At 42.9% G+C, this 23,809-nt stretch overlaps 1 protein-coding gene across 3 annotated transcripts in view; it reads right to left on the reverse strand.

Annotated features, from left to right (window-relative positions):
* Window positions 1-6,866: 6,866 nt before the first annotated feature.
* LOC116964579 (protein LYRIC-like) overlaps window positions 6,867-23,809 on the reverse strand; it is a 30,884-nt gene continuing 13,941 nt past the window's right edge. Inside the window, exons 5-12 of one of the 3 annotated variants that reach the window (XR_006166520.1) lie at window positions 22,380-22,595; window positions 20,833-20,907; window positions 19,106-19,204; window positions 11,952-12,058; window positions 11,106-11,225; window positions 9,528-9,657; window positions 8,852-9,071; window positions 6,867-7,321 (exon numbers count right to left, since the gene is read on the reverse strand). Coding sequence is in view for 2 of the 3 variants with exons in the window: in XM_042803587.1 (XP_042659521.1) it covers window positions 9,016-9,071; window positions 9,528-9,657; window positions 11,106-11,225; window positions 11,952-12,058; window positions 19,106-19,204; window positions 20,833-20,907; window positions 22,380-22,595 (803 nt within the window). In the remaining variant the exon portion in view is untranslated. Of the gene's footprint in view, window positions 9,072-9,527; window positions 9,658-11,105; window positions 11,226-11,951; window positions 12,059-19,105; window positions 19,205-20,832; window positions 20,908-22,379; window positions 22,596-23,809 lie in introns of all 3 variants that reach the window. The other 2 variants (XM_042803588.1, XM_042803587.1) reach the window with 2 other exon arrangements.

A 23,809-nucleotide genomic window follows, 5' to 3' on the forward strand; every position in this document is an offset into this window, starting at 1 on the left:
GGCTCGTGCCCCCGTTGTCCGCCATGTTGGGCCCGAGGTCCTCGCTGTCGCCGGAGCCGTTCGGCATGGCGGGCCCCGGCGGGCAGGCGCCCGCTGTCCTGGAGCGCAGCTCGCGGTGCCTCCCCGCGCGATGTAGGCACAGGTTGACCAGGGTGAAGTGGCCTCTGAGCAGGCGGCCAAAACCCTACGGGAAAAACTGTGTTGTCCAGCGGCAACCTTTTCCTCCAAATAAAAATGGAGTAGGTGTCTCCTTAGTTGAATCCGAAGTGGCCTGCTTTGAGATACTAAAACCATTCCACAGCTTTTACTGAGATTCAGCCAGTATTGTAGAGGGTTTAATTCGCTTGAACGCTTTTGATATTCTTTTACATTAATTCCTTGGATTAAATTCTTAATATTGTGTGTTACACGCTAAGAGGATACGTGATAAGAAGGTAAACAGAAGAGGTGAATTTCACTCCACGGAAATACTTTGCTTTTTTGTGTGTCAAAGTCCCTGTTTGAGAGTAATAATACTTAATTAGGCCCACTGAAAGTTGCAGGTGCTGCCAGCTATGTGTGTTAATTAGAAATAATGGGTATAAATCAAAGTGCTGCCTGTGTATGTGATAAGAGGTTGCTTCACCACTTCATTGCAAAGTCTCCTGTTCCCATACGGACCAGGACCTATAAACTACCTTTGACCCAAGCAGCTGGTAGTTTTTGCAGACTTGAGCTGTTGATACAGATCTGCACACAGTTTATTTTAACCCTGGTGCAGCTGCAAGTATTTACTTCTTGGCCATGTACAACCAATTTGAGACACTCATAGAACCATAAATGTTTGCTGTGCATATATACCCAAGATGTATGTCATATGTCAGTATTGATACCGAGTTTTTTTCACTCTGAACAATGAGAAGGTAATGAGGATAACTGTACTTGCCCTTTTGATATATTCCAGACCCTACAATTAACACATTTTTATCGTTTAGCTACTTAGTCTATTTTGAAATGTGAGCTGCCATTGAGTTGTTTGAAATTATTTACTTAAAGGCTTTAAAACTGACCTTTTTATTTTAAATCCCCTGTGTTCCGTAATTGGTATTTTACTTCCTTAGGGCATATTTCATTTTTGAATAAACATGTTGTGAGTGCTGCTAAGACTGCTCTAATGATCCTATTATAAACTATTGTTTGTTTCTTTAGTGCTCTTAATGTTCTCAGCCCTGTGCACAGATGCTTAATTATCAACACTCTGATTTAATGTAGCAAAAATGGACTAATTTTAATCAATATACATGCATGCATGTAAATAAATAGAAAAGGAATGTGCATTTTGTTGTAATCAGTCATTTAAAAAATCAGTTTTCTCACAGATGGCACGTTGGGAAGCCTAAGCCAACTGTTTCTGCCTGAATTGATTACATTGTTCCTGCGGAGTTGAGAGAGGCTCTCCCTCCTGTTGGTCTGCCCTATGTGAAAGAGGCATTCACAGGACTAGAGTGAAGAGAAAGCAGGAGCCTCTGGCTTGAGTTAGGGCATCGGCTTGGAAACACCTAGATTCCATTCTCAATTCAAATGGTTTGTGAGGGCAAGTGCTCCAACTAAGATCTTGCAGTTGGACACTTTGCCTTCACTAATATCACTGGCAGCTCTCATGTCAGGCTCAGATCTTCAGGGCTATTTTCATGAGATGAAAGAAATCTTAATTAAGTGTTCATATCTTTGTCAGCCAGGCTCAGAGTAAAAATTGATGCGATTCCCTTGAGCTTCACTGCTTGTTATACCCTGCAGACAAGAAAGATACTGGGAAGAATAATGTGAATGTCATTTAACATCACAAAGCAGCTTTCCACAGCAGGATAGACTGATGTGGAACTATTGAGTGGGCATAAAAAAAAAAAATCTCCACTTCCTTCTCCCATCCAAAAAAAAAAAAAAAAGAAAAGAGCATTTTGAGAATGATTGCATTGTTTCCTGTACTTGGGGGAAGTGAGAATAGGTTAATGATTTTAGTCCTACCCTCTGTGAAAGATTCCCTGCCACAAGCAGCCCAGATGACCTCAAGCAAGACACTTCCTCCTTTCTGAGCCTTAATTCTCTCATTTTTGCTAGTTCAGAGAGGATTTGTGAGGCTAAATATATTAAAAATTCTGAAAGGCTCAACTTACAGTCATGGCAGCCAGAGCAAAATCTCAGAGAGACAGAGTACTGGTGATAAACTTTTCTTCTCAAATAGCAAAAAGACCTTGACAGTGCAGGAGCAAATCATCCACAACAGTAAGAGCAAAAAGCCCTACCATATCTGCAAGTCAGAAACAGCTGCGGAAGAATGATTCAGATTCCTTTACTGGCATGACACTTAACTCTTTCCCTCTCAGCAGGTAGGGAGGGAAGGAGTTTTGATATCACAGTGTTTCTCATTAGCCAAACTAGTTAGGCCTTTTGAAATCCACATCTAGACAGGAGATTTGAATTTCTGTTTTAAGAGGGCCTGGCAATGTTTCGCCAAACACAAATTATTTTTGAATAATCATATTTGAAAATAATGCATATAACTGCAGAACAGCTAGGATCAGGTAAACAAGATTCAGCTTCTTCAAAAGATTAAGTTCAACACCTCTGAGATGTCAAACCAATACAGCACTAAGAGTGTTTTATGCTGTTTTTTGTAATTCTGCGGTCTCTCCCTTTTGTGGCATTCTTCAGTCTATCATTGGCTAAAAGATGTTGATTTAGATTTATGCTGTAATCACTACTTTCTGCATGCACTGAGCTATTGCCAGGTTGCTTATGAAAGATAAGGTGCTATTCTGCTTCAGCATTTGCAGTGTGCATGTGTAAGGGGAATGCTACAGACCATGAGCTGATAATTGTACGTAACCTCCACAGGCAGAGTTCATATCACTTTATCATTAAAATATTGCCCTGTTTGGGATTGGGGAAACTGAGGCACGGGGAGATGAACTGATTTGACTAGCACCACAAAGGCTAGTGAAAGTTATAGGAACATCAAGCAAGTCTCCTGTGCAGTGGCTTCTCTGCCAGTCAATAAAAGGTAGAGTGCAGGACATATGAAAGCTCTTCCATCCCAAATGGAAGGCGCTTGCCTATGAGGGCAACAGCAAGCTACTTCTACAGTTTTTTCTTTTAACTTACATCTATACATGTGTCTGCTATTCTGCATTATAAAGTAAAAATAAAGAGGAAAGGTGACTTCTCAGACTTGATTACACTGAACAACCATTTTTAAATTAAAAACAAATAACCAAGGCTTTTCAACATCACAGAGAAACGAATGTCTTTACATAGATACTGCAGTATGTAATACTGGACCACTTCAACAGAATGTAGAAAAATCAATAGAACTGGTGCAGAAGATGTGAAAATTATCTGGGTGGAGAGGATGGATTGGCTTTTTGCTTCCTTAAAAAAGATAAGAATGTATTGGAGTAAAAGCAAAGCATTAACATATCAATGAAGGGGAAAAAAACCCCTAAAATAAATTAATCAGGAGGGAAACTTTTCTGTTGGTCACTCACACAGTGAAATCCTAGATATCCTGAAGTCAGAATTAACAAGTTCTACCAGCCTTTTTCTCCACGATGGATTCTGATAGAAGAAAACAAGCTATTTCAGAGATTCAGTGGTTTCTTGTAAAAGAGATAAGAAGGTAGTAAGAATATATCATGCTGAGTTTTGTGGTTATTGTATTTTATTTTTTTTTATTGAATTATCAGCATCACTTTGGGATTCCTAATGTAATGTTCCACGCTTCTGTACTTTTTGTTCTAGCTGATTGCTGTTAACAGTATGAATTATCTTTTACCAGCAAGAGTCAATTTAACTCGGTTCCAAACCTTTTCACTCATAACAGATGGATCAGAAAGTCAGGGTTAGAAAAGCAGCTAAAATATGACAGCATGACGCAAAACTTTTATAAGCACAAGACTGTTTCTGGGTTACTTGCTGTACGCTCAGGTTTTCTGAATATCAAACACTGAATAAAAATTCTTGTATTCATTTAGGGAATCAAAATCTGCTAAACTAAAAGAGCCATGGTTCATTTATATCAGCCTTCATACAGCTAAGATATAAAAATGTCTAAAAATAACGTAATCTAAAATGGTACTTGCAATTTCAGATATCTCAGTACTTTCACATGACAGAAAATGAGCGCTGGAAATGGGAAATGTCCTGTACTTCCTGGCAGTGTCCCCCTTCCAGCCCTCAGCCTGGACTTGCCTCTCCGTGAACCTTGGCAGGGTGAACTGGAGGAGCCTGAGGACCTGAACACTACCCACTCAGGGGGCAGGAAGAGTTACATTCTGGTGATTGTTATTTCTTTACACAGTGGCTCTTTGAATGGGTTTGCAGTTTGGGATGTCAGTAAAGATTTCCAGGAGGAACAGAGTGGCAGGCAGCTGATGCAGCCAGAAGTGCTCAGTAAAGTAATTTATCATGTCTCTGTAACTTGCACTAAACAGAACCACCACAAAAGGAAAATAGTGGATGCAAAGAGAAATCAGTTTGACAGGAAATAAAGTTTACCAAGTTTCTAATATTCTCTTGGCGGGACGATACAAGGGTCAAGGTCAATTACTGTTAGAGTGGCTTTTCCCCGAGAAGACACAGGGAGTTTGTTTCTGAGACCAATGCATTACAGTGTCCTTTCAGTACAGGAGGACTCTACAGATGAGAACATCTGCGGAGCTGAATGTCAGAGATGGCACATCCTGGGGAGTTCAATTTGCCTTGAAAAGATGGCTGGGTCTGGTTCAGTACAATCACAGAAAGACAAGATTTCCTATATCTGATCTTTGTAGCCCATGAGTTAAAACCCTTCTTGCCTCACAAGGAGCCAGCTACCCTTAGAAAATGTTCAGTATTGTGGAGCAGGCCTATGTTGTTAGCATAATACATAAATTATTTTCTGCCAAGCAATTAGCATGTCTACCTGATACTCAGCTCATGCAGATATGTCAGCTGTGCCACTGATCTGCAGATTGGGTGGAACCTTGATAATTATAGATGATTACGATGATCAGTTACAGATAATTATGGAACAGCAGGCCAAATTCCTCTCGGCGGTTGGCCCACTTAACCCTGATGGTGTTAGACCATAGTTTGAGTGTGAAACAAAGCTTCAGCCTCTGCATCTGCATCCTGCAGTCTGTCTATGAGTAAACACAGCTTTGTAGGTCAGGAGTTCATCAATTACAGCATTAACCACATCTTAATGCCAGAGATACTGTCTCATGGACCCATCGCTTACGGATATGGCCCTATTATTAGGGATATAGCCAATCTTCCACCTTCAAAAGACTTCCCACAAGAAAGAGCATCATCACAAAAATAGAGCAGCCTGAGTTTAAGAGAAAGTTGAAACTTAAAGCAGTGTATTTCATCATTTGCAGCTGCTGCTGTAACAATTATTTGCTTGCTCATAACCAGATCATAGATGTTCTCCCAGCCACACTTCATCCCACCTCCCACACCAAGGCTGCTCCAGAGGCTTGATTTCCAGCCTCTGGGCTGTCTGCAGGTGCAGGGAGAGCTTTTGGCTGTTCCTGAGGCATGTGCCACTCCAACAACTAATAAATTGCTTAGGGAAAAGGAAGGGGGAGCCATCTGGATCTGGCCCGTGAACTGGCAATTAGACTACACTGAGTTGATGCGTGACCAAAGAGACTACTCTAGATTTACCATTCTAAGGGATAAGTTATGTGGAGAATAAAAATACTCAGCTATAGCACTAGCAATGCTACAACTAGTTGGCAGGATATTGGATCTCCTGTCTGAGGACTTACGCTAGTCTCCAGCTAGTAAAGATCAGAGACTAAGAGAATGAGTGTATCAAGTGCATTTAACACTCCCAGTGCCAGAAGCAGCATAGCAGGCTGCTGATCTGCTCAGAGCAGTTAATTCTCACTGAAGAGAAGGGGAGACATCTTAAAAGCATAGAAACCAGAAATTAGCCAGAACATGCAATGATGGAAGGAAGGGAAATTTCATGAGAGGCGCAAAGGTCTGTTTTTCAAAGGTGCTGGCCACCTGCAATGACCACTTGTTAAGCTGAGCAATTGTTTTTCAGCCTCTGAGGACTAGGAAGTGAAAGAATGGAAGTCAACAGCAGTTGCTGAGTGCTTTGTGTTTTGGTTTGGCTGGTTTTTTTTAAACTCAGTCCATTCACTGAGGAACCAGACCTTCAGACTTCCCCATCCCTGGGAGGATGTGGTGCAGAAGGGCTCCCGGCACTACCACAGCCATAGGTACCAACATACCCTTCCTATCTACCCACAGGAATGGTTCCGATACAGCAGATGAATCACACAGACAGTACCTTGCCTCCAAATCTGCCCTGAAGAGAGCCTTGAAATTAGGATCGTAGGAAAGCCTACAACCAACAGTGTTTAGTTGTAGTAGTGTATTTACTTTGCCTACATTAGAATGTGGTATGAAATAATGTGCTGCTATAAGCTACTGAGCCCATCTGTATCACAGTGATGACTTCCCATCTGTGGAACACTGGAGCCAGAAGAAAAATACAGCTCTCCTGATACCACTGATGTCACTAAGAGTGGTACTGATGATCTGACAGAAAAACTGGGTAATATAATTTGCTGCTGCTTGTCATCAGCACCACAGTCAACTTGTCAGTGTTACAGGTTTTGATTGTTCTTTTACCCAACAACAGAAGAATGTCATGAGGATTTCCTAAACATAAAAGGGTTCAGATGAAGGAAATCTCTTAAAAAACATTTACAGTACCTCCTTAGAAGCTTGAAAATTAAATCTTTTTAGCTAAAAACATATGCTCTTACTCACACACATACAAACTAATTAAATAAAACTGCTCATGAGTGCTGGGCTTTGGGCAAAAGTTTTGATTTTTTATTATAAAAACAATGAACATTTGAAATACTGTCACATGTTGAAATAAAATATAATTACACAGACATCAAAAAGTTTGCAAGCAGATAAAAAAACAGAAGCAATCTGGAGTCTACCAATCTTGTGAGCTTTCCTTTATCTCCTTCATTCTTTTTTTTTTTTTTTTTTGATTACAGAGGTTATCTTCAATGCTAAATGAAGACCTTGAGCAACATCCTGGCCGCAATGAGGTCAATGAATGTTTTTCATTGGCTTCGGAGATAGCAGAACTTTACTTATTACCCACATACTCATTAACACATCTTCTAAATCCTTGAACTTGCTGTACTTGTTTCTCCAGTGAGGCTATGTATTTTCTTGTTAATGCATCTGCTCCAAACCAGTTACTTTCCAGATAAAAGCTCTTTGGTTTATTCAGTCCATTCATAAGCTGCATGTATTTCCCCTACAATGAGACACAAACACCAAGATGTGCAGATTCTAGACACTTAGTGAGCTGCTAAGTGTCATCAATTAAGATTACCCCTCACCTGTCTGTCTGAAACAATCCTTCTGTGCTAAATTTCAAGGTACACTGTACAGCTAGCTACCCCAAAAATCACAGCACAAGAGAACTGCCCTTTAACATGTATCAGCTAAACTCCAAACACAAATACCTTGCTGCAATTAATTGCTTCTCTGAAGAATACAGATGCTTTGACAGCTATGCAACAGATGAAAGCTATCAGGTAAAAGTGTTGAGCTGCAGGTAAAGCTCAGAGAAACCAGTATCAGGGACTGGGTGGTTGTGATGGCAGAAGCACAGAGCTCTCCTCGGGCTCAATGATGCAAACAGGAGTGCTGCTGTGGGGCTTTACACCATTAGCATCCCTGGTTACTCAGTGTCCTATGTGAATTGAGTTTCACAGCATCAGCCCAATGCCTACAAACCAAACGTGCACACATTTAACATGCATTAGCAACGTAATCTTCCCACACAATCTCCAAAGGCACAAAGTTGAACACAGATGGAGATTTGACAATCACTATCTCATCCTTCAAGGCAGCGCTTCTAGGATGGGTCAGGTGGAGGCACAGTCTCAGGACCATCTGAAGAAATCCTCACAGCTACTGCCAAAGCTACAGCTCCTCTAAGGATAAAGGGCTTCAGCTTTTAGTGGTGTCAGCTCGCCATTATTTATAAATCACATTCCCTCCTCCATACTATAAGCCCTCTGACAACGAGAAATACACACTCTCCAATAAATACTAAAATGACATTTTAAAAAATGTCATTCACAAATTTAGTTTATATTAGAATATTTAAGTAACAAAATGATAAAAACTTCCAAACATCAGATTAAGAAAAATTATTTCAAAAAGTTACTTCAGTCTACTATAAGTACAAATGCAACATGCTTTGGACATACAGACTTTAAAATTCAGCCCACCATGAAAGCTGAGGAGAAAAAAGGGGTTTAGACCATCTTTCCAAATAAGTTTAAAACCTCCTTTAGAAGTTTTCCCTTGTGGAAGAAGCTAGCCTGACGTGGGGTGAAAAGTATAAATACGTCAAGGTATGAGGCAAAAAGCTGACTGTAGCAGCCAAAAAGGATTTAAAAGATTCAGGAGGTTTGAAAGTGATCCATGTTACTCTCCCTTTGTCTCTGAACAGTGCTTCCTTCTGTACATTACTAGTCTGCTGATGAGCACCTCTGCAAAAATGCCAGAGGAGACCAGACTAGTTGGTGGACCCTCCATGGAAATGAAGTACAATCAGGGTCAGGTACATCCCAACCACTTCTACAATGGCATATAACATTACAAGTTGACAAAGAACATGACAGTGAAAAACTGAAAGGACTTAATGCAACCAGTCAAAACCCATTCAACAGCTTTTAATCAAGGGCAGCAGTTTGTAATGAACAGCCACACTGTTCCAATGCCACCTCCTGTGCACAGCGTGCTCATTCTCTCCGTTCTCTCACACACTCACGCTCTCTGGCTCACTGCTCCTCTTCTCCTCTTCCTCTCCCGGGGAGGTCTCCTAGAGCCTCTCTTTACTTCGGGCTCAGCACAGCATTGCAGAAAGCAGAATCCTTACAGCTCATCGGCATGTCTGCCCCGTTGGGTTGTCACTCTGGCAGCTGCTCAGCTCCCTCAAGTCTCTTTCTTCATTTTCTTCCTCTTCCTCCTCTCCTTTTTTCCAGGTACGTCTGCCATACAAACAACAGGGGCCAGTGCACAAACCTTCCATGTGCAATCACATCCCTGGGAACTGTTGGCTTTTCGCCTGAAGAAGGGTATTTTGGGGTTCTTAGATGTGTTTTACAAGGGCTACCTCCTTACAAGGGTAATCCAGAGTCATGGGGAGGACTCTGGATGTTTTAAGTGGGCTCTGACTCACATACATTTGCTTCCATTTCACATTTAAAAGTGCTGTGCAGAAATTACTCCCACTAAATGCAATAGCAGTTTTATCCATTGACTCTGGGAGGAGCAGGAATAGGTATTTTTAACAGAAATACAACAAAGCCTCTCTAAGAATTAACACATACAGCTAAAGGAGAAGCATTTCACATATTCACTTAAAAATGCATTTGTGAACACTTCTCAGATAGCACATTATTCTGAGAACAAAATTAATCAGATGTGCAAAAACAATCACTTACCGTTATTGGGTGAATTATTAGCACCATCCAAGGATTTTTTGAAGGAAGCACAGACTGCATCATTGCTATGTTTTGTAGATACCAAGTCCCTTGGGCCTTCTTCCATTCTTGTTTCCAAACCTTGCTGGGACTTAATTGAAACAATATGCTTCACTAAGCATATCAGTTAAACGAAGCATATGAAAGTACAAAATATGGGAGAAAATGTCATTATTGGAGAAAATTACGGTATTTAAGGAAACTGCAGGACAAATTAGGTTTTAAATGATTAGAATATTCTGGCACATCATCTATCTACCTCCTGTTTATTTATTTTAGAAGGGATTAAAGTGTTGAAATCAGGTTTCATTACCATCTTTCTCCTTGTTTCCCTCAGCGAACAGAAAAACAGCAACATATATCGTGGTGAAAGTACTGTGATTCTATAGTGAGCCTGAACACTAAGATGTGCCCAGTAACTGCCAAATTACCACAGTCCACAGAAATACTAGAGGTAGCACAGGGAGTGTGATGAACAAATTTGTGTATCTGGCTTCGTAAGCAATTTCATTTTTTTATGCTCATCTCCAAAGGATGAGCTTGCACAGCAGCAGACAGCAGCACTCGGGGCTGACGTGCAACACGAGCTCCTTCTAGTCCACCATAAACATGCCAGAAGAAACAGTGCTGTCCTGAGGAATCTGAACAGCACTGTTAAAATTATTCATTAAGGTGCATACAGAGCTAAAGTAACTAATTGGATGTGCAAGAGAGTGGCCTGGCAGCACTCTGGTAACTGATGGGCAGTGCTAATGACCATGTGTATTGTGCTCAGTGTTAGTTAAAAGCTTTTCCCTTAAAATGGGAGCATCAGGAGTTCAGAGAGCAAAATTGTGTCAAGGATCAGGAGAGACCACAGGAAGGAAAGACAAATGATACTACACAGCTGTACGAGTCCAGAGCAACATATTCAATGGCAAGTGAATGAAAACCAATTAGGACATTTTGGGGGTCACCCCCCCCCATTTCTCATTTCAGTGAGCAGCAAGGACATCACAGCCAAAGACTGGTCCAAAACCCAGTCAACACTGTTCCTTTGTACTTCCCATCCCAAATGAGCTGACATTTTCTGCAGCCTTTCTCTGTTGTGCTCTGAGACATTTTTCTCTCAATAAGATTTTCACTGGTATAACATTGGTCTCGCTTTATCTTCACTGGCTTTTGGGAACCACCTCTGCTTTATTGTTAATACCACCAGGTGACCTTCCGCCATAGATAAAACACAGCCCACTTGGATACTGAACTTGGAGTGCATTTGCCTGAGAAAGCAATTTTTCTTCCATGATTAAATCCATCTGCTCCTCTCTGCATTGCAAAATCAAACTGTTTTGTAAATATGTTAGGGAATACCATGTTGCAAAAACCCACTGGTCCCTGCACTCACCCTTCTTTTATGGGAGGGCAGGGAAAAAAGAGTAGAAGAAGTGAGAAGATGGAGAGGAAGAAAAGCCTCGCTTAGGTCACATCATCCTAATGGAGTTGACATGCCCCTCCACTCTTGGAAAACCAGATGCTACCCTGGGAATACAAAATACTCACATGCCTCAGTCCAGCTCCACCCCTTGCTTCCTTCACTTCAATTTTCTTCTTCTTCCGCTGCGTTTTGCTTTCAAGTCCAGAAAGGCAGAAATGAATGCCTGCTTTGCCTTTTGGCAAATCCTGAAAGCATCAGAGATTTTATAAGAGGAGGCCTGGGATGGTTGATTCATGTTTGGTTTTTTTTTTTGTTTTTTTTTTTTTTTTTTTTTTATTAGGAAAACTGATTACCTCCTGGGGTGTGTGCTGACAGTGTACAAGCAGGGTGTCTCTCTCAATAAGATATACACCTTGGCTTAAGACAGCTGTTTGCAAAAAGCTCAGCATGCTCTTTGCACTGCTGCCAAAGAAGGACATTTCCCTGGGCTTCTACAAAGCATTTAAACAGCAAGCCTTCTGCTTCCACCTTTCCACCCAAGCTACGACTATCACTATCAGCAAACCCTCTCACTTGAATAAATTCATCCCAGCTGCCTGGGATGGTGTGAAGGCTGGTGTCAGCTGCAGACTCTACACCTCTTTTAAGCCCCAGGTATTCAGGAAAGTCAGTGGCAGTAGAAAGAGCTCATTCGTATGGGGTGGCAAACACCCGATGTTTGCTGCTCGGGACAGCGATGCCATCCAGATGACGAACCCCCAGACCCAGCCAACTCCTCCAATCTATTTCACACATTCTGCAAGTGTGTCCTCCAGCTATCTCAGACATGTCAGAGGAGTAACCACACCAAGCACCTCCTCCCAGCATGAGAAAGCCCCTGTGACCAGACAGACTGGACTGGACACCCCAATCTGGCTGAGACTGACCCCAGTGGAGCAGGTCTGCCTTGGTCATCAGTGCCACTGCCTCACCTTCTCCCTCTTGTCCTCTGTCTGACGCTCCTCATCTCCTGTCCAGTTTCCCCACTCTTCTGTGGGAGCCTTCCAGTCAGAGTCTAGGTCAGTCACTGAAGGATCGTCTATTAGGACAAGCATACCAATGAGTCATGTTCAAATCCATGCTACTTCCCAGCCTCATACTAGTAACACAAACACTGCAAAGAATATCTGTCTTCTTCCTGCCTGCCACTGGGATGTCTGGGTGTGCATGTATGCACATGCATCTTAAACGTATTTTAAAAAGTATACACTGACTGCTTATTCACAATTAGTGACTGCACTCTTCAGGACAGGAGGAAAATTAAAGAAGGGCAGAAAAACACATACACGAACAAAACCCCTTACAGCCTACGCTTCAAGAAAACAAGCTTTACAAAACTAATAGCATGGCTTGTCAAACATTTTCTTTTAATTTCACGGAGAAGGATTCAGGCATATCCAGAAATATTGGCAGACACAGCAGGCTCTTCCACTCACTGCAACACACCATCCTCAAGGCAATTATTTGTATGGAAGAGTAATATTAGCAAAAGATTTGTGCATTTGTTAATGCTCTCATTGGCATTTTCTTTCCTATAAAAAATTAGAATCAAGTGCATTCTTTACTTCATCTTTCTTTTCCATTTTCTTTTTCTGAATGTAAGCCAGAAAGGTACCATCATGGCATAGATTTCCAAAGCTCCCTAAAATGCAACTTTAAATATGCATGAAATAGGTAACACCTACCCTCCATCAATTCTGATCATTTCCAAAAGCTAGGCAAAAAACTTTAAAAAATCTTTTAGGTTTCTGTATCTGCCAGCATCTGGTACCTTTGAAAATCTGGCCACAAGCCCTCAGTTGCCTCTTCACAAAGCACTGGCAAATGATCCTCAGGCAAGAAGGCAAAACAGACCAGTCTAATTCCTTTGCCCAAACTGAATGAGGGGCAAAAAAGCAGATAAATCACCATAAGATGTTGAAAGGACTATTTGATTCATTTTTAATGGTTTGAATGTAACAATCTTAAGTGTTATCCTAACAGGGAGAAAGACTTTGAACACACAAGATATAATAATAACAACTCTTAGCTGATCACATCTCTTAAAATAAAAACAAACACAAAAAAAATCCCAAGCTGGATGGAAAAACTTCTAGTTGAAGCAGGGCCAAACCCAAAAGCACGCTGGGGATGATAAAAGAAAACTAGTTCCAAAAAGTTGCTCTGTCGAGTTTGCTGCCAAATGTTATGAACATGATTATAAACACTGTTCAAGTTTCTCAGTTTAAAATCCATGCCCTGTACTTACACAGTATTTATTTCCTTCTTCAAAAGGGATAGGGACAATTATTTTTGAATGCAATCCCAAATAAAATTCTAGTCTAAGTATCTTAGGTAAATTAATATATCTAGATTTGAGAGATGCATAATATACATGAATGAGTTAAATGTTTGAAGAACAGTTTGTGGAAGCTGTAGCATCAGATAGTACCACTAAAAAGCTCCTGCTGCTTCTCCCCAGTTAGGTGACCAGAGGGTCTGGCTCACAAATTCTGGAGGATTTAGCTGTCATAGTTGAAGGCAATACAAACCTGCACTCCCCACCCGATAACTGTGCCACAAAGTCCATGAGGGTGAGGACACAGCAAGTCCCAGCTCCTCAGCCTGTGCAGTGCACACTCTGCCTCTGCACTAATATACCACAAGTGTGCCATGACAGCAAAAAATAAAGGCAAAGCCATGCTGCTACTACTAAAGAGGAGGGAAATTCTAGCTACCAGGAAGGTACACAGCATGACACAAGGACTGGTCAGACGGCACCGAGATTTCAGGAATGGCAGTCCCTCCTGGGCTGCACGGCAGCAGCTCTGCCAATGGATGCTCTCGTGGGTCTGCAAGCAAAACAGACTGTAAGCTAAGGAACACACAGTGGAAGCCATGACTGTTTTCACTAATTTGACTTCTGATCTCTCAAAAAGTAAATTTAGGTACTTTTAAGCATGAAAGTAGTTTTAATGGCCAAGTTCCTGCAATGGGCTTACATTCATGCTTTGCCCTTGTCATGCAGGTAGGCATGAAGCCTGGCCAGACAGTGGTGATTCTGCCTCATCTCAGAATTACTCTTCCCAAAGCATTACGTCCCAGGAGTGTTTAAAATCAACTCAGACTAAAATTTAGTGCAATATAAGATTCTTTACAATTTGCTGGATTTGATGGGAAAATCGGATTAAATGTACTTATCCTAGAGCTCTCCTGTGGTGTAGCATATTTCCCTTTTACAGTGGCATCTCCTGGAATGGCTTTGAACTTTATTCTCTAATATTCTCTAATGTTTTTAAATCAGCAGTTTGTTCTCCTTGGGTCATAAATTCTCTCACAGGCTAAAAATGGTCAGTAATTCCTTCAGTAGGAGGAGAAAACCATGAACACAAAAAGGAATGTGCTGTGCAGCAGCAAGTAGTCCTGCTCCCCTGATGGGTTTGGCACTAACAGAGATGATCTCTCCCAGAGCGTCTATAGACCAACATCTTGGTAATTCCTGCTGTTCATTTTTACAAAAGCAGTGCTGTTAAATGACATTTTCCAGCTGGGTTCTTGCTTGCAACCCACCTCAGTCCCCCAGTAGCTCCACCCTGACAAAGCTGTGCTTTCCTGTTGCCTGGTGGCAGCAAACACGTCCCATTTGCAGCATGTATTTGAGGGCCAAAGTGATTTCCACATACACTGTGTAATGAAGATACTTTTTAGATCCTGAAGGGCACTATGTTGAAGGTGTCTTCGGAAATCAGGGAGGCTGCCAGCACCTCTGCAGGCAGAAAGTCCATCCCAGCACCGACCATCCAAATGCCCTTGGTCTCCAGCTGCCTGGGCAATGCTGGGGAGCAGCCGGCTGGACCCTGGGAGGTGTCAGGGAGCAGGCAAATAGGGACCCACAGCAGCGGGGTCTGGTCAGAGGGGACAGTCAGCAGGTTCTCTATGCCAGCTGATAGAAAGGGTAAAGTAGAGTACTCTCCAGGATGAACCTAATTATCTGGCCTGGAAAACGAAACTGGAAAGTACTGCAGCAAAACTCAGTTTGTGTCACTGAGAAGGGAGTTAAAAAATTTCTAGTTCAGAGCTGTAGGTTTGAATCCTATACTATCGGCATCCCTCTTTGGCATGCTCTTCCCCAGCACGGTCAGCAGAAACCTAAGGAGAGCAACCCTTTATCTGGCAGGGCAAAATCCTCAGTGGGCTGCATATCGTCTATGCCTCTGAGCCCTTCTGTGGGTGCTGCAGAAAACCCATCCCTTTGCAAAGGGCAGTTGGCTGTGTAATGAGCACAATCTTAACCCAAATCCTTGACAAGACCTCACCTGTAGACCAAGTGGAATCCATTCAGTGCAAATGGATAGACAATTTCCAGTCTAAAGCTTGCATTCACATGTTACAGGTCAAAATTACTGCTACCAACAGCTGAGTGTGGGAGTCCCTCATTTGGCATCCTCCTCTAGCGTAATTCAGTAGATGCAAAAGTATCAACTAAATCCCAGACTGAAGATTTCCTCTAATTGAAAGAAGTTGCTTATTCCCATGAAACAAAGGAATTAAAATTCATTTTAACCTCAGGACAGAAGGAAGGATGGGAGTCAGGAGACACAGGAGCTTTCCAAAGGTTCCAGGGAAAAATCTGCCTTGGCAGTCAAGAAGGATTCATTGAGAAGATGCCAAGTCACAGGTAAAAAGACAGCCTTCATGGTCATAAGACACGCTGCATTTGTGAAGCAGAACGTGGGTCTTCTGAGACTGCCCTGTGCTGTTGCCAAAACACAGGTCCACTGCACTCAGAAGCAGATGCATGGGATATAATTACTATTTGCTTGCCTTGGAACCAGACACAAGTGCTGTAAAACAGCCCAGCCGGCCGCACTGTGCACGTTGCACATTTCATAACAGCAAAACCAGTGACAACCTATAATGGGTTTTTTGAGACAGATAAGCATAAGCATATAAATGTCACCAAAGGGGCGGCAGCAGACATGTGATATAGGTGCACAAAGGCAGTACTGGGAAACACATGCAAGCAGTAGAGCACAGAAGGCAGAACAGGAGGATCCAGAACAACCTTGCAGAACAAGCAAGAAAGGTGCCTGTCAAAACCAGAGCAGCTCCTGGGCTCTAAAATAAAGTGAATTATGCCAGGAGAAGAGATTAACCCCCCTTTCTTTTCTCTTCGTTGTACATATGAAAAGTTCACAAACAGTAATGATGAGCAGGAAAAAACGAAGGTGAAAGAAGTTTCCCACTTCGGGGCTCCTTTTCCTCACAGAAGAGTCCTGGCCACCTCAACCTCCTGGTGGGACTGCAGCCACCAGCGATAACTGTGTGGCTTCAGCTCCAAGACACTGAACACTAACAACGGCTTAGACTGCTAAGGACTATTTGTTTGAATATGCAGAGACAATGACTGATGACAGAGTCATGATTCTATAATGAGGATTACAGAACTGCTGAAGTTGGAAGGGACCTCTGGAGGTTGTCTAGTCCCACCCTGCTGTTCACAGCAGGCTCAGCTACAATAGGTTGCTCAGGGATGTAGCCATCTGGGTTTTGAGTATCTCCAAGGGTGGAGACTCTCCAACCTCTTTGGGCAATCTGTTCTGCTGAGTAACCAGCCTCACCATAAAAAAAGCTTTTTCTTATGTATACATGGAATTTCCTGTACTTCCCTTCATACCCGCTGCCTCTTGCCCACCCTCTGGGCAAACCAGAGGCAACCACCCCATTAGGAATTCATACACATGGATGGACTCTGCTGGACCTGGTCCAGCATGTCCATGCCCATCTCGTACTGGGGAGCCCAGAACTGGGCACAGCACTCCTGATGTGATGACGACTAAGAATTAACCATTGGCAACGTGTATCATTAATGAATGTCAACCTAGAAATGTGTTGTTTTGAAACCAGCCTGATTTATCAGTCTTTTAAACACTCCCATATCACACTGACCACTCAGTTCTCTAACTACTAATGCCCTCTCTCTCTCTATGTATATATGCTTTCAGTTGCAACAACACTTCAGCCTCAAACCTTTTATGAGTTAGACTCTTATTATTACTGTTAGTTCACAAAAGTAGAACCCGATGCAGAGTGGGGAGCCGGCCAAGGCTGCTCAGTGAGCTGGGACAGCGGCAGGAGTCCAGCATCCAGCTCCTTCTTCTGTACCAGCCCAGCACGGAACAAAGAGACTCATTAAATGTACTGATCTGGATTTGATAAAATGACCCCAGCTCATATTCAGGTTATGAATGGCATTTTTTTTAGTTCACAGGCCTGCAAGAGCTAACAGGCCTCGTTTAACTGTCAAAGAGCTTATTTTGCCTGCAGCACAGACCTTAATGCCAACCATTACCTCATCTAAATTCAGGGAATACATGTTCGTGACACTCCCCTCTACATCAATATCAAGGCTGATGATTCAAAGGAAAAAAATTACTACTACTAAGAAGAAAGCTATAAGGCAGGCAGATATCCTTCCTTTTCTGCTTTCAATCAAAATGCTTCTGCTCTGACATCTGCAAGAGCAAGCTGCAGAATTTGCTCCTATCTGTTCTGCTCTCAGGCAGACACGACACCGAACAAACGGAGCTCTGCCTGGCTTTGCAACTGCGGATCAAATCCAGAGTGTGCCAAGTGTGACGTGCTAAATGCAATGCAAGGAAACGCTGATGAAGAGCTACCTACGTTGCCTCCCTCCTTCCCATGCAGGCAAGCCTGGGCTCAGAAGTTACGAAGGGCTGGGTGCTCACCAGCAGCAACGTGGGGGTAAACAAACACAGCACTAAGAGAAGGGAATGCTTGGGGTTGGTTTTTTGTTTTGGTTTGTTTTTTTTTTAAAGCAAGCTATGCTATTTATAAAATCCTCTGTTGGCCAAACTGCTGTAGCTGCTGCAGAGTCTCAGTTACTGCTGGGCAGAGAAGCAAGATGACCACAGTCTTTTCTCCTCAATGCATTCGGCCACTCTGAGTTGTCCTGTAGTTAAGGCAATCTGTGCAGCTAGAGCAAGAAGGGGTCTGCTCGGCTCATCAGCCATCATTCCTGCAAGAGCAGGGTAAGGCCTCCCAACAACGGGGGTATAAATAGAAGCTTCACTCAATCCTGACCAAAAGGTCAAGAGAAAAGGCCATCTAATACCCACACTGTTCATGCCAAAATTATTCCAGACACTCAGGATCCATGCTGGCCTTTCAGGTAGATTTTAAAAGTAAAAAAAAACCCACATTACCAGTCATAAAAAAGACTGAAATTCTGATTGCCACAGTCCACTGGAGTTGGATACTTCATCTGGGTATTACAGAGGAAATTTTAAGTCTTTGCAAAGGTACCCCGTGCTCTTGCAGCACCCTGCCCTCCCTGTGGCTCTTCCCCAGCCACCCCACCAAGCTGGGGCTGGGGGCTGCCTGGAAAGGGGCCACTCAGCTCCACCTTCCCCACCCAACAATGAGAGGGAGGCAGGGAGGGAGGGAAACAGAGTGCTTCAGTTATGAAAACCAAACCCAACTTTGAATTCGTTTCACAAATTTAGTAATCTGAGATGATTGCTAACACGTGGGGCTTTTTTGAAGCACGGAGCCCATACTGTTGCCTCTGGCTCAGGAAGACCCTGACCCCCTCTCTGCTGGGTGTGGAGAGGGATGGCCCTGTGCCTGCCCTGTTCCTGTGCTTATCTGCCAGCAGCTGCTACGTGCAACTGCTGGAGAGAGGACGCTGGGCTACGGGAGCCTTCAGACAGCCTCCCTACAGCTTGTTTGGCTGCCCAGAAGCTCTAATTACACTTTGCACAGCAGTATGTATGCACTGAACAAGACTGTACTTACTGTGTCCCTTTTTTGTCACAGTCTAAGTAAAAACATAAATAAAATGCATGTTCTCGCCCTTCCCAAGGGTCCCACGCAGGGCTCCTGCTGCTCTGACCACGCTCACAGCAGCTCTGGGTGCCTGACCAAAACCAGACCCAAACTGAGTTTCTCCCTTACCTCTACCAGCCTTGTGTAAATGAGCTGCATGGGAAGTGGAGCCTGATTTTTGAGGCTTAGGAAACAGACTGAAAAGGGTATCAGCATTAGTATACTCGTCTTTGAATAGAAAAAGAGCAGAGAGACGTACCCTGCCCCTGCCATGCATCATGTACAGGGAGGAAGGTTGGACTGGCATGCCAACAGCATCTGGAAGGACTGTCCTCAGATGATTTACTCTTCACATTATCTGCATAGAGGAAAGCATTTTTTTTTTTTTTTAAGTAAAAACAAACACAAACCCCCAAAACCTAAAAGATGATCACATAAGTGTATTCACATTATTAAAAGCAATTAATCATGCCTTTATCTGCTTGCTATGTCACAATGCCTGGATGTTATGTAATTTAAGTCACACATTATGCTGCTCATCACAGTGGGTTTATTAATGAAGGCTGGACGAGGACACGACATGCATAAGTTATTAAAACCAATCCACTCAGAAATGGCTACACTAACAATATTCAGCAATGTAAACTTCTGACAGATCTCTGTTGGGGACATAAGAAAGGAGCTATAGTTCCTGCAGAACAAAAGCTGCATCCAGTGTATCCAGCTCCAACTCCCACCACTACCTTCCGTCAGAAGGCTTCTGCTCATTCGAACGGAAATACATAATTTTCAAATTAATTACTCCAAGAAAGAGCACAGATGAGAGAGAGCTGCTGGAGGAAAAAGAAGAGTTAAAGTTTTTTTTGTTTATTATTATATTTTTATTATTATTTTCAACAACTAAAGCAACCACGTGCCTCCCTGAATGACTCCCCTTTGCCCCTTTCTAAGGCCTGTACATAACAGACTAGCGTTTTCTTCATTTCTTTCATATGGCAGGGTTTTTTTCACATCTCTGATTTTTCCTTTCATCCTTCCACCTAAAGAACTCTCGTTTTAACGCAGTTTTGTTCTCTATCAGCTTGATTGTTTTTATGCATAAATGCAGATGTTAACAAATATTTCTCCCTGTTGAATACTTGCACATTAGGAACTGTTTGAATCCATTGATGCAGTGCTGGAAAATAAATGATTAAATGGCATGTATTATATTGATTACCATGCCTGGCTTTGGAAGAGAATTTCAGCATTCTGGCTTACACCGCACATGCTGTCTTGTACACAGATAGACATCTATATGTATCTATACTTGCCTTTAGCATCTCTAAAAGATTCAGGACCAGACTTCACATTCATCAGCCAGTTGGACCTCCAGACAAATTTGAATTTCTTGTAGGCAGAGAGTGTATGAACCACGAGTGGCTCAGAGCCAGGCAGTGAGAAGGACTGACAGTTGCAGAGAGGCAATGTGAAAGCCAGAAACAAGGCTCAACTTAATGTGAAACCAGGAGATGCTCCGTCCTTCTCAAGGCTGTGCATGGAGAGGCTCGAGCTGAAAATCCCTCACTGTGCTGGAAACTGCTGGCTAGGCAGCTTCTAACAGGGCCTCTTCAACCTGGGCGTTTGCTCCCTCCCTCCCTCCCTCGGTCTGAAATTCTCTGAATTTGTTGGTCATCAGAACACAACAGAAACCTTCTGTACGAGAAAACCTAACAAAAAGAATTTGCTGGGGAGGCAGGGTTTTTTTTATTTATTCCAAGATGAGACATGAGTTTGGAAAGCACTCAATAAAATGTTCTGATGTCACTCCTTAAAATGCTGGTGTGCTAGATGGCAGATGCTAGCAAGTGCTAAAAGGGAGAGTGACTAATGAAATGTGGCTCCAAGGGAAAAGACCCATATGTGAGCAATGAGAGTACTTTTAAGCCAAATGTCTAAGAAAGGAATAGAAGAATTCAGATAGAATTCCAAAGACAGACCACTCACCTAACTCCCTGGACAGCTCTGATAACGTCCCAAAGGTCACAGGACAGGATTTTACTTCTGCAATATCCCATGTTCCTGCATTTAAAAAGCAAACAAACAGTAACCTAGAATGTGATGTCACGTTCACAGCTGGTGACTGCAGTTTCCACCTGACACTCCCAATCTCATTACAGCCCTTCCATGTTCTCTCCATCCCAAGTCTGCAGCCTCTGCCATTGCTGGAGAAGAATCAAGCAAGAAGAAATTATCTTCTGTGGGCATAGAGAGTACAGCCAGGTCGCTGTGTACGCCTTCTCAGCTCTTCAAAATGCACATCATACCAGCATGACACTCCTCTGGATTTAATGACATTCCTCACCCATTTGAACTGATGTCCCCTTTGTGTACAACCGACAGAAGTTGTCAGCATGTACCAGCTTGGAATTTGGCCTTTTGAAAGAATTATAGTAAAAAACAGTACTAACATCCTCCCCCCCTTTCATACCTATACTTTGCAAAAAAAGGACTGTAGCAGAGAAAGCAACTCATGTAAAAGCAACCTAAGACCATTTTGTGAATCATCAGAGTACTGGACTACTGCTGCTGATGGCGAGTCATAATATGGCCTTATATACCAATCAATCCAACTATCAAGCTCAATTAATTATTGAGATTGTAATGAAAATAAAATGCTTTTGAAAATTAACCAAAGAGCATTTAACCACTTTAACTCGTAACTCTCCTGCCTCACTAAGAAGTGAGGAAGAGAGATATTAAGAAAGATGTAAAGGTACAGTTACCACCTAGTTATTAAATATTGGTATTGATCTAGCATCTACAGAATCACCCACAGTAGAAATACAACATGAGACATAACTTTGCCATAAAAATTAAACCATGATGGAAACAAAAAGTCATCAAATGACAGTGAGAGAGCTGATACCAGCATCTCCTAATCTTTAGCCTAATGACCTGGCAGTCCATCCCTTCACTGATTTAAAGGTGTCTGAGGTTTTCAAGACACAGTTTCACACATCCAGCTTATGTTACACAGAGAATGTCCCAACAGGACAACTGAGACCCAAAGTTGATCAGAATGACCTTGCTTGGACACCAACAAATGGTGAATCAGCTGGGATGCTGAGCAAACTGTGTAGGTGCAGCACAGCACTGACATGAACAGACTACTTCCAGCTGTCAAATACCCAAACTGACTGAGGAATACCCTGCCTCATACTGCTTTGAAACACACAGATATACCCTGAAGCCTAACTCTGACCATGTACAAGCATCCTCGGAAGGACAGGCTTTGGTTGCAAAGGGATCAAACACTAATACATGTGGGTAGAAAACAACTTGCACCCAAAAGCTAGTCTGCAACCCAGAAGAAATTCCTGCCATAAAGAGCCCTCTTTTCACACTGCTAGAAAATAAACAACAGCTAGAAGGATTCAAAGCGGGTGGACAATACTGCATCCATGCAGGATGGATTTCGATGGAGCTGTACTCTACTGGGCACAGTAATGCATGAAACTTTCCCTCTGCAATGCTTGAATGTTGACACTCACCTACGTTGGAGAAAACATCTTCTTCTGACCGGGAGGGCGTCGATTCTTCCCGTATGGCTCCTGAGGTCTTCAGCGTGGCCCCACACTCTGCCTTGGCAACGAGTGCACCTCTTCCACTGCCACTGGTGTCCTCTGTGAGTGGCCACACTGCTCCCTTCTCATCCCAGTCAAAAGCTGGCTCAACCGCCGAGCTACCCAGGGATGCTCTGCTGGGGTCTTCTCAGGAATAAACATTACCACAAGGTCATCATTATTTTTAATTACAGTGAAGAGTTTGTACCATGGAAATCGCAGAGCAAAGCCTGATCTAAACCCATCAGATGTAACCGCTATATTCCAACTGAAATTATTTACAGATACAGTAAAGCAAAGCCAATGGGATGGGACACTGAAGCAGCAAATGTGTGAGAAGGAAGGCACCCCACAGTCCAGAAATGAGTCCCACGGGAGATGGCACCACACCACAGAGGCCTTGGGCATCCCTCCCTGACTGCCACAGCAGCTCAAGGCCTCCACTCCAGCTGGGGACCCAGAGCAGTAAAGGGAGAGAAAGAAGACAGCAGGACCTCCAAGGAAAAAGAAAGCAAACCTCTTGGATGTTGGTAGTTCAAGGCTGATAATCAGTACCAGGCATATGGATATTATAAATAACGACAATAATTTCCAACAGCTTTTGTTTTAAAAGACTCCCAAAGCACTTTAGGACTCCATTTTCCCGTGATTCTGGTGTCAAGGGGACTCCTGGCATCAACCTCACCTTCACCCACCTAATGCTGCTGCTGCTGCTTCTTCCCTGCTAGGAAACAGCAATCAGCACTCAGCAGGGTTAGGGCTTCTTCCTGGAAGGGCGCATTTCACTGCTCTGTAAATGTCCACACTAAACAGGACCACCAAGATCACTTGGTTGATTCTCCTGCACGAACCAGGCTCCAGGATTGCACCAAGGACTTCTGGTGCTTCAACTGCAACTTAATCTGTCTGCTGAGCTCCCTTGCCCTGGGCCAGCAAAGCACTTAACGCCTGCATGGGCTCAGTGTTAAACCACGTGTGGTTAACCTTCTGCACAGGCAGCTGGCACCACCGATGCCAACAGGCCAACTTACATGAATAAAGCCAAATGTGGACCCATCTACTTTGCTGGAGAGCAAGTAGAGACCTCAGCATCTTGAGCCCTTAAAGACTGTCATGCAGATATTTAACTCCTGATAACCCAAACTCTTGATATAATCCAAAAGATAGAGAAAGTGGTCCCAAAATACCTGTATATTTTTAGATTAAAATTTGCTGTTCACTTACCCTGATTTTCAATTTTAGTAGAGCATCTGAGAACACTTTAGGACAGTCATTGAAGAGAGTGCACAAACACCCACATTTATCCAGCTCTGTTTCCCAGTTCCAAACTTCTATCTTAGCTCCTAAATTACTTTCAT

This window comes from Tyto alba, unplaced genomic scaffold (assembly GCF_018691265.1).
Source record: "Tyto alba isolate M040663 unplaced genomic scaffold, T.alba_DEE_v4.0 Super-Scaffold_40, whole genome shotgun sequence".
NCBI classification, from domain to species: Eukaryota; Metazoa; Chordata; class Aves; order Strigiformes; family Tytonidae; genus Tyto; species Tyto alba.